At 41.9% G+C, this 12,040-nt stretch overlaps 1 protein-coding gene across 3 annotated transcripts in view; it reads right to left on the bottom strand.

Annotated features, from left to right (window-relative positions):
* LOC129449733 (ADAMTS-like protein 1) overlaps positions 1-12,040 on the bottom strand; it is a 174,913-nt gene that overhangs the window by 56,916 nt on the left and 105,957 nt on the right. For all 3 annotated transcript variants that reach the window (XR_008646165.2, XM_055212099.2, XM_055212100.2), the window contains 2 exons: positions 1,077-1,122; positions 221-457 (listed from right to left, as the gene is read on the bottom strand). Coding sequence is in view for 2 of the 3 variants with exons in the window: in XM_055212099.2 (XP_055068074.2) it covers positions 221-457; positions 1,077-1,122 (283 nt within the window). In the remaining variant the exon portion in view is untranslated. The remainder of the gene's footprint in view (positions 1-220; positions 458-1,076; positions 1,123-12,040) is intronic.

Raw genomic sequence — 12,040 nt, 5'->3', positions numbered from 1 at the left:
AGCTAATCAAACTCTATTTAGATTTAAAGGGCGTGCACATTTTAAAATGTCAAACTACAGCGAGTGAATTTAAGATAAACATAACGTTATCATTTATTGGTGTGGATGCCAATATACTTACAGCTGTCGTTAGTCATTAATGTTGTGAACAGGCCTTTAGTAAACTGTTTAAAAACATTCAAAATCCATTACAGAAAGAAAAGTCAGAGAGAGGACAGACCTGACAGGCTCCGCTAATGCACATATCAAGAGACTCTGTGTAGCATCGTGTCCCATCCAACACCTTGGGTGCCAGCTCCACCACCTGTCCTGTGGCCTTAGCCCGGCACTTGAGGGCACAAGGGTTTTCAGGGTCATTATCCACAGGAAGCCACTCGTGATAGCGACCCTGATAGCGGACATCAGCGTGAGCCGAGCACTGCTGAGCACGGAAGTCTTCTGAATCTGCAGGACAGTCCTAGAAATGAACGAAACACAATTGAACGTAAGGGTGGAACAGTCACAGTTAGTATATAAATGTATACAAAAGATTTATATTGCATGAAAGATGAAATGGAAAACTTCTGAGCCAACACTGTTACTAAACTGACTTTTAGTTGTCTGCAAATGTAGTTATGATGGGAGAAATGGAAAAAGCATAACACATAAAATGTATGCTTGCATTTATTCAATTGGCAGACACATGTATACATTTTAACTTGAACTTTTCACAAATGACAATAATTAACTTTTCATAAAAACAGTAATAAAAAATACAATGGTACAATGGTTTGTAAGACAGGGGTGCTATGATAGAACTATAATATTCTCTAAATAGTATTGCGTCAGCAATGCAAAAGTCATGGGTTTAATCCCCATACATACATACATACATACATACAGTACAGTACTGCATACCTTACTGTACACTCTAAGTCACTTTAGACAAATGAGTCTGCCAAAAGCATAAACGTATCCACTTGAGTAAAAGTACCATCATATAATATATATCTGATATCATGATTGTACCATAGTACCCTCACAGTACTGTACCTGTCAAATCAAACACAACAAAGCATGCAGGTGTGCTCACTTACCACATTGCTACAGGTGCGGTATTTGATATTCTGTCCCTCACAAGTTCTGAGAAGAAAAAAGAATTTACATTGAAAGACAACCATTTAAGAATATAACATACCCCAAATATAAAATGTTTATTTTTTACTAATCTTCCCTATCAATCTTCTTAAAGTTGCTAAAGAATGCATTGATACAATATGTTACATTGGTCTCTGATACATAGAAGGTATGTGACTTTATTAAGTGCAAAAATGATCCAGAGACAGTTTATGTGCCCATTTACAACCCTAGGATTTGTCCCCAGAATTAAATGGTCTGTATATACCTTATTTGAAAGAGTCGTGAATAATAATAATGTTGCTCTGCTCTGTTTCTCAGAGCAGCTCTTTTGAGTAGCCCTGTGTATAAACAGACCTTATTTTTGAGCCTGTATCAGACAAAGATACAGATTTTGAGGAATAATCAATTTTTCGGAGATTGTAAATAAATGTTTCTGAGTGGTAAGTTTGTGTTTTTTTTTCAGTATGGACCTGCAAAATGTTACTGTAACGGCAATAGTCAGTGGCGGATTTAGCAAATTGGGGGCCCAACGCGAAGGTATGTATGGGGCCCCCCATCCGATATATAAAAGAGAACAAAACAATTTCTTTACTCTAAGATGAAGATGGAAAGCAGAGAACACACAAAGTGTAGCACTACACAAACTAATAGAGAACAAGTCAGTGGGGCAAAAACAGCGAGTAGGGTTGTGAATTTGTCCACAGTGTACTGTTGAGTTTTTTTATATTTTCAAAGCACTTTCCCAGTGCTTTCCCAGTTCTCCTGTCACTCTGTGTTTATCTTTCACGCAGCTTGCATCGACCTAGTCAATTTCATTGTGAAAGAAGGGGGTGTATGCATAGTGTAGTGACAGATTAACATGAACTGGACATTTTAACTACTATTTCAAAGTTTCAACGTAATTTCTTAAGAATATTAATACAATTTACAATGCTTTTCAAGTGTTCATGATGATAAGGGTTTTATTTTTTTATTAGGTTGCTTGGGGGCCCCCCTAATATGAACTGGTAGGGGGTTTTGAAATAAAATCAGGTTTTGAAATAAAGGCGAAGGGCCGAATACTATGAATGACAAATGTAGCTTTATTTATTCCAAAACAATAGTCAGTTACTACAGACTTTAATCTACAACCTACTTTTTTATGAACATCATTGTACATTACAGTATTATTAGGTATGTTGCTAACTCCGCTGTCTCGGCTGACTTTTTGGTTCCGTTCAACGAAACTCAAGATTTTCTGAGGCGGTGCGCGGTGATGTGGAAAATAAAGGCTCTGTTGGTCTGTTGATGGCGAAATTTCTGAGTTTTTATTGTTAACATCACCGGAAGAAGCATAGGTACCTTTTCGTTTTCAATCACCACCTTTCATGTTTAACTACTGGCCGTGTAAGCTCGCCAAAGTCTGTTGTTTGTAAAATCGTTGTTGTTTTTGCTGAAGTTGAGTAAAGACATTCTTGAAATTGTAAAGACATTTAGTTTAATTGCAAAACTACAAGTGAACGAAATTTTAATAAATTTGAACGACTACCACATGTGGTTTTACCTCTACCAAAATTTGCTTGAATGGTAAAGAATGGGAAACAGCCGTATAGCCATGTAGTAGATGTCGGTATATATAGACTGAATAAAGAGTGTTATTTGGTGTAATTAGTGGTTTGTTTTATTATATATCTGACTTTTCACAAGTAGAATATGTAGAGGATATATCAAACAGCTTATCCTGAAAGATTCAGGTCAATATCTTAAAAATTGAAAAAGTAATAGCAAAAAAATTCATATTTTCATGATTCGGTCACACATTTTCTTGAATTTTAATGGAAAACATGGGACAAAATAAAGTGATGATTTTAGTGATGAATAAAGTGACCCTAACCCTAACCCATAAACATGATCTTGGTCTCATTTAAAAGCTTTTTTCAAGCTCTTTCTATCTGAACAACTAGTTTTAACATTTAAAGGAATAGTCTACTCATTTTCAATATTAAAATATGTTATTACCTTAACTAAGAATTGTTGATACATCCCTCTATCATCTGTGTGCGTGCACGTAAGCGCTGGAGCGCGCTGCGACGCTTCGATAGCATTTAGCTTAGCCCCATTCATTCAATGGTACCATTTAGAGATAAAGTTAGAAGTGACCAAACACATCAACGTTTTTCCTATTTAAGACGAGTAGTAATACGAGCAAGTTTGGTGGTACAGGGTGAAGCGTGGCGCTTTTCTGGGCGGATTTAGAGGAGGAGCTATGTTTTATGGTGTAATAGCACTTGTGGGAGTACTTCGACTCGGCGCAGTAACACCCTCCCTCTCCCATTATGAGAGGGAGAAGGGGAGCGGACTTTTCAGGCGAGTCGAAGTACTCTCAAAAGTGCTATTACGCCATACAATATAGTCCCTCTTTTAAATCCGCTTAGAAAAGCGCTACGTTTTATTTTGTACCACCAAACTTGCTCGTATAACTACTCGTCTTAAATAGGAAAAACGTTGATGTGTTTGGTCACTTCTAACTTTATCTCTAAATGGTACCATTGAATGAATGGGGCTAAGCTAAATGCTATTGAAGCGTCGCAGCGCGCTCCAGCGCTTACGTGCACGCACACAGATGATAGAGGGATGTATCAACAATTCTTAGTTAAGGTAATAACATAGTTTAATATTGAAAATGAGTAGACTATTCCTTTAACCATTTTGAAAATTTTAGCAACATACCTAGTATTATACAGTAATATGTTTAGCATAGTAAGATTGTGAGCCATTTTTTACAGTTATCGCCATACGGAAAAGTAACCATGGTTTTAGAAGATTATTTCTCATTTGTGTTACCACAGTTTTACTACAAATAAAACACACTGGTTAGACCATAGTGAATTTGTGGTTAAGGGCAATTGATTTCATGTGCTTTTCTAGATAATTATTACATATCACCATGATGTTAACAACAGAGCTTTTTGGTCTTTAAAAATGGTAATACTTCTTGGCAAAAAGTACATAACGGCATCTGTCTAATGATTGTGAAGTATTTTGCTGTCCATTCTGTTTTAAACATGCAACATTCAGTGTAATGTTTTTGCTGCTCTGGCACGCTCATTTTCCAGTCAAGTTTCTCAGCGCTAGCGACATTTTTGGACGTTGATGGTATTGCATCAAATGAGTCATTCTGGACCAAAAACCTACACTGTTTAATATAATTATACTGTTTAGCGGGCCGGATGAAAGTGCCCGGCACTAGTTTGGCCACCTCTGCATTAGAGGGAGGAAACAATAGTGTTTGAGCCTCACAATATGTCATTACCATGTACAGAACTCTTGTTATATTGTATTTACCTATGCCTAGGTAAATACAGTTTTACATTCTACGGCACCTTTAATGAAAGACACATTTCTGTTTTTTTAAATGAACTGTTTTCAGGTAAGGATTACTGTGAACTAGTGTGTGGCAGGAGATAGATGACTAGGACTGGCAAATTTTTCCATTGCGCAGTGTAACGTAATTAAAGACAGAGCTTTGACTTCAGTCACATAAGTAAGATTCCTGTGTCACCAGGTTTTTATTAATCCACAGCCAACATAAAAGGTTGCACGGCACAAATGTCAAATACCTAATCTAACATGATACTTTTCCTTAGGACAAAAGGGAGGAAGCTATTTCAGTAATGCAGCATGGTAAGAACATTATATCTGTGACACATCTAGACCACTCTTTGTGCCAAGACAAACAATAAGTTGTGGCTCTCTGGCGGACTTTCGAAGGGAAGAAACACAGGTGATTTATTTTATTTTTCCAGCATAAAGGGCACACTAAAAGAAAGCGAGTGTCCGTCGTATCAGTTCAGCCGAGCGTGAGATGTGGCTCGGTCAACAGGAATGTGAAGGAGAATTCATTGTGACATCATGCGACTAAAAGCAGAGAAGGTTTTTGCCAAAAGCTTTGAATGGATACCTAACTTCTGAATGATGACCAAAATACACACACGTGCCTTGATACTCTGGGACTTGTACTACAAGAGTCCAAATAGAAACATTAAGACGTATCAAATGCTCAAAGACAAACCCAAATGTACAATATTAATAAGTGTGTTACGTTTTTAAAAGCACCTCCTGCTTTTAAGTGGTTAGCTATGCCTCGAATAAATCCACATAACGCCTCTATGCTTGTCATTGACATGATTCATGTTCCAAATAATAGATCACATGTAACTGTAATGGTCCCATAACACTTGTTATTACTGTAATGCATGTCAAATGTGAAAGCTCTGTGAGATGTGGCCATAATGCATAAATGTGTTTATATTAGTGGTTTAGTATGCATGAAATACGCTTGGCTCTGGGTGAGAGAGGGCCAGTTGAAGACTAAGAGCTGGCATAGTTCATTTCATATTTTAACAAGCCAAAGTTATTTAAATGTTATTTAAGTATTTAAATGCGATTAACATGGGACAATTGAGTGGTTGCTTTGGCAGCATGGCATTTTTTGAGCAATAACTATGATACGCTATGACATCATCAGGTTGTTCCCTTTCAATACGGCTCACTTCGCATTGCGTCAGTTGCTGACGCTATGGGGGAAACTCCTGTTTACTCCACGATTGAAGTCCATTGGTAAACGTCTGTAAAAAATACAGACCAATGATGGCACACGTCCTTATATAAGCACGGGATCAAGCATCAAGAGCTGCTCCGAAGAAGAAGAAGCCTTACTCGCCGTCGACACAAGCCCTGCGGCGGAACCCAGGCCTAGCATCTTCCCCTGCCGTTTTCCGGCTAAGAACCGAAGATAGCAGAATCCAGGTCTAGCGTCTTCCCCTGCCGCTTTCCGGCTGAGAACCGAAGATAGCCTTCGCTTGCCGTGGTACGAGCCCTGTGCAGCGGACACACAGGCCTGACGAGGTCTCCCCTGCGGCCGCCCGGTAAGATCAATATTTTTAATATAAACTATAAGCTAAAAGAGCAGGCGCTGTTGTAATAGCGTCCAGCACAGCGGCTCGAGTGAGCCTCTCTGCTCTGAATTTCCCCCAAGCGCGTCACCGGTCTGGCACCTCCCATGCCGAGACCGCTCTCATATGCACGGTTATCCTATCTATGTTTCGTGCTCCCCCTGCTGTTCCTCTCTCGCGGAGACGAACAAACGGCGAGCCGTGAGACTAAGAGTGATGCATAGACTAGCGCACACGGGCTACCCCCCCGTGTTCTGTCACAACGCAACCGTTCATACTTTACACTCACAGAGTCCCTCGCTCCTCACACAGTCAGCCACGAGATCTCTGGCACCGTCATATGAATTCCCCGAGTGCATCGCTGGGTGAAGACCGCTCATACGATGCATGGCTGTTCTATCTGTGTTCCATGCCCCCCTCTGCCGTTCCTCTCTTGCTGAGATGAACAAGTGGCGAAGCCGTAGAACTAAGATAGATGCATAGGACAAGCAATCACGGGCGGTTCTGACCCCTGTTTTTCTGTCATAACACAGCCATTTGTGCTCTACGCTCGTGGAGTCCCTCGCCTCTTCCCCTGCAGTAGCGAGGTCTCTTAGCGGCTTCTTAGAGTCAGCGCGCGGTCTTACGGCTCCTTGCCTCTAAGTGCAGCTGTCTAGTGTTCAACGATTACAGAGCTTCATCCAGAAACATTCTGTTCTGTTTATCCAGAAACATTCACATGTAATACTGTCGGTTATGCGACCTCACTGTAGTGGCGAACGGTATTGAATTCCTCTCTAAGAGCAATTTCCGTGCTTACTATACTGTGTATTGACACCCCACGGCTGTACAGTGTCTCTAAACAATTTTTTGCCTTACCGACATGCAGTCAATATATGCACACACGGCCTGCCATCCATAATTGTATTTACGCTCGCTGAAAAAAACCCGGTTTGGCGATTCACTCCCGGGACACCGGGATGGATTCTAAACAATAAAAAAATAAACAAAAATTCAGAATTTTCTCGCTGAAATTCGCTCGCAGCCCACCTCAGTTTTTCCGCTTCGATACTGACGGTGCAGGCGAGCACGGTCTTACGGCTGTTATTTTCTCTTCCTAGGGAGATGGCAGCCTCAGACTCCAAGCTTTTGAATCGCGCCCTCTCCGGATGGCCACTCAAAAGCTTACAGCCAAGCGGTTTATGACATTCTCGGCCTTATGGCTGGTTTATATCAGCGGATCCGAAGACGCTCACACCTCCGCTCCGCTCCAATACTCGGAGAAATTAAGGGTAATATCAACCTCAAGTGAGCTTGCTACCCGCCACAATGAGTTTCGTTTATGACGCTCGGAAGCGAGCCTAACACCAGAGCGCGCTCACAGTCAGACGCGCGGCATCTCGTTTAAGGCGGGCTCATGTACCCCCCTAACGAGCCCCAGAAAGCTGAATATTGTGGCATTCTGTTCATAAGACCACTTCAGTTTGACTAAGCAAAGGTCCTGCCCCGAGCTGACGGCCGGGAAGCTTATGCTTTAAGTTACACACGGCTGCATGAAGTGCTATCGTTACGAGCTCCCCCAGCATCTGCTGTTGAATTGGATATGCCTTGCGACGGCAATCAGCCTTCGGCGCGTGAAACGCACGTTTGTCTCATATCAATCACCTTGTACTGTACATACAGTCCATTTAAGGGGATGATTTTAGCACTGCAGCACTCTCGACCGTGTTATTGTGATAACGCGGTCGAGCAAACTACGGTGGTTTTCATTATTCACCGAGCCAGGTTGAGATCTCGCCCCCTGTACAAGCTGATGAGTCATCTCCTTATAAACTCATTGCATCGCTTTATAAGCTATGTTCAATCAGAGTGATACGCAACTCGTGCTTAAACCACCAAGGTGCAGACATATTAACCCATTATGACGGGCGTGTGGAGATTGCATCCGTGAGACACGACCTACGTGCCTTATGACACGTTGACACGAGCTGCTAGGACCCCTCTCGCGAGGCATCCTTATGCAAAGTCTGATCTATTTCTGTCCGGTGACAGCGAAAAGTCTAAACCCCCACGAATTGTGGTGTGGAACGCTTTTCTCCTCACTACAGAGGCTCGTGCACGGCGGCTCTCTCTCCCTACGCTATATCTATGTGGCGGCGATAACAGCAAACCACGCTTTTACGACTGACCATTCATTTAATTCACAAGCCTGTCATCTCTCAGATGCCGACAGCGGCGATAACAGCGAACCACGCTTTACGGCTGGCCATTCATTCATTCATAAGCCTGTCATTTCTCAGATGCGGACGGTGCCCGAGGCGCAGCGCTCTGGAACTGTCCAAGGTCCTGAATGACAGATACGTCTGCCGTACATCAGACGATCAGCTGTTCGTCTGCGTCACAGATCACTCACTAGCGCACCTGTCAATACAGGTTATTTATGGATCGTTGAAGTTATCACCTCCCGTAACAATGATGCTCACTCGTGGTTAATCTACTCCATGTATGGATTAGCTCTACCCCGGGCATGGTCTTGTTGTTGTTCATCTGTGTATGTTCACGGTGCATTGGGTACCCATGTTACGTTCATCAATCATATCTGTACACATTCACGGCGCGTTCTGTGCACTGATTTATCTATACGCATTCACGGTGCACTGAAGGGTTCTAGAATCTAGAATCTAGAATCTTGCCGGCCTGTGCATTATAACACTCTGATTCATCTATATGCATTCACGATGTACTCAAGTGTTCACCTGTGCCCGTGCAATTTATGGCCAGTACACATTTACGGCGCGCTTGGAAGCTCACCGACCTGTGCACTATAATATTACCTACTGTATATGCATCCCCGATGCGCTCGAGGGCTCACCTGGGTTCACACTATTGTGGTATCTGTATAATCCCACGCTACGAACCGTTCTGCCGCATATTATAGTCAGATCGGCCGTTCGTGAGCCTCGCATATCACTCACTAAGTATGCCGGTTACTACAGTGGCTATTTGGATGGATCGTTGAAGCCATCGTGCTGGCTCACGCCTTCCTCAATAAGCTATGATGTTAGAACCCACTCTCTACGAAGTTGGCTTCATCATGGGCTTGGTTTACAGGAGTATCTATTCTTGATATCTGCAACGCGGCCGGCTGGTCTTCGCCGTCTACGTTTGTCAGATTTTACAGCTTAGACGTCCCTGCCCTACGAGCGCAGGTTCTCTCGGCTTAACCATGCACGCGCATTCATGCGCTTTATGTGTACATCGAGTTGCGCTCAGCGAGCTCACCAACGTGACTCTGGACTTACTTATTCTCGCACACCAGAGGCGCGCTCTGTAATCTCGCAGTCTTGTGCTATGTAATGTGCTTCCCGGTGCGTTTAATAACCCACCTTATGCGCGTTAACATTTGATATGGTGCTTACACTTTTGCTTTAAAGCTGTGAATATGCTGGATATAGGGCCACATACAGAGTCCCTCCAGTAAGGCACCTCAGTCCGTTGTGTATGCACGGTGTGATGGGATTACGTTCCCCCATAGCGTCAGCAACTGCCGCAATGCGAAGTGAACCGTATTGAAAGGGAACGCTTAGGTTACTCATGTAACCCCGGTTCCCTGAAATAACGGGAACGAAGCAGTGAGTGTTATTCGGCTGCGCGCTTCAGTCGAATGATAATGAGCTCTTGACACTTGATCCCGTGCTTATATAAGGACGTGTGCCATCCCGCGCGCGGGCTCAAACGTAGTGGTCTGTATTTTTTACAGACGTTTACCAATAGGCTTCAATCGCGGAGTAAACAGGAGTTTCCCCCATAGCGTCAGCAACTGACGCAATGCTTCGTTCCCGTTATTTCCGGAAACCGGGGTTACGTGAGTAACCTAAGCGTTTTTACTCATAAAGGTTTTCAGTAACAGTATATTTCCACAGCACACTTGGATGCACATGATTATATACATGTATTTATGCTACATGTGGAAGTGTATCTATACAAGCATCTTTTGTTATCATACTTAAAGTCAGGTACTGTATGTGTGAAGACATTCCAATGAACACATTACTGTATGTCAAGTTATACATCCCAGCAATTTTTACTCAACATGGCAACAGGTGGTTTAAAAGACAGACCGTGGGGTTGACTGTGCATACAAACTAATGTTTTTACCACCTAGATTTTAGTGGAAGAAAGTGTTTGGGTTGGAACAATTTGTACATCAGATCAAATGCGCATTGACTGTCAAATAACAGACTTTGAAGGACTGGCAGGAGAACAAACCGAATTACTGTACATGTAATCCAAAAATGTAATGCAAAAATATAGGAACTTAAAGGAATAGTTCGCCCCAAAATGAAAATTAGCCCATATTTTTCTCACCCTCAAGCCATCTATACAGTAGGTGTGTATGACTTTCTTATTTCTGCCAAACACATTCAGGGTTATATTAAATAATATCCTGGCTTCTTTTAGATTCATAATGCAATTGGATAGTGACCCATGTTTTAAAAGCTATACAAAAAAGCGCATTGATCGGTCAAAAACGAATCCATACAGTTATTAATGGATGGATGCCATTTTTTGTAGCTTTAAAAATGGGGCACTATCCAATGCCATTATAAAGCTGAAAAGAGCCAGGATATAATTTAATACAACCACAAATGTGTTTGGCTGAAAGAAAAAAGTCTTATATACGTACTAGGGATGCTCCGATCAAGATTTTTGCAGCCGATACCGAGTACCGTTTGGTTGCCTTCATGATCAGCCGATACCAGTGCCCAATACTGATTCTTCAAGCTAATATGAAAGCTCTTTGATGACTGTAACTGTTAGCATTTTTTCTAAATAAAGTAATACCACAGATGTTGCCTTTGTTATATTACTTGCAGTAATTAGGTATATTATGGTTTTAATGGATAATCAAATAAATTTGCACAACAAATATTTCTTCTAAAAAGAGCAATTTAATATTGCCTTTAAAAAGGCTTATGTCTGTTAAAAGTAATACAAATAAAACACTTGACAGTCTTTACTGTATGAAACTGTATGATTTACTGTACATGCATTCGTATAAAGTATAACAGTTATTCAGTGAAGAGCAGAGAGTAATTTAATTGAGAGATGAATTAGGTCACTGTAGCTTTAAGACGTGAGAGAGATCACTATGTAAACGCAGGCTGTCTGTGTTTGCGCATGTTGGGTGTACGCGGGCAAAAGCAGCTGTAAGAAAAATGAAAGTCTAAACTATAAAACCCATGCAAATAATAAACTTTTGGCATGAAGATGCAATGTCCGCAATGGTGTTGTATACGCTGTTTGATAGGGATGTGAAGACGCATCACGCTGTTAGGACCGGAGCGCGTCCTCATAGAAAAGGTAGCGAGAGAAATCCAAATTTGCAGGTCGCACATGAGCAACTGGTTGTTAAAATGTTCGCACTGCGTAAAAATTATCTCCAATTGTGGCCACATTCAGGAGCCCTATGATAACAAGAGTAAATAGAAAGATCACTTCATGAGATCGGCAAATTTAGTGAGTACCAATAGAGTCATTTAATGCCATTATCGGCCGATACCGATCTGTGGCCAATAGGTCAGAAAAAAGGTACAAAGAAAATGGTACAAAACTGTACCTTTTATATCGTTGGGGTTGTACCTTTAAAGGTTTACAGGGTTCCCGCACCTTAGTTAACTTCAAATTCAAGGACCTTTCAAGGACTTTCCAGGTCCAATACCCTTAAATTCAAGGACTAAATGTGGGGACACATTTCAAGTGAGAGCAAGGTTACACCGTGTTACCTGTTAGGATACATTGTTACAGTTCCCTTTCGAGGGAACTCGCACTGCGGTGACACTTTGGGGACACCTCCAGTGGTAAGTCTGAATGTGTTAACGACAAAGACAGGGTGACGCGGGAGCCAGGAAGTATATCGCTATCTGAGATATTGCCGAAGACGGCGTTACAGGGACGCAGGAAGAATGGCAAGGGAGACGCGGTGTCTCGTTCCCTTCTCAGGGAAC

Source organism: Misgurnus anguillicaudatus, chromosome 21 (assembly GCF_027580225.2).
Source record: "Misgurnus anguillicaudatus chromosome 21, ASM2758022v2, whole genome shotgun sequence".
Lineage (NCBI taxonomy): Eukaryota > Metazoa > Chordata > Actinopteri > Cypriniformes > Cobitidae > Misgurnus > Misgurnus anguillicaudatus.
This window is presented reverse-complemented; position numbering and strand designations above follow the sequence as displayed.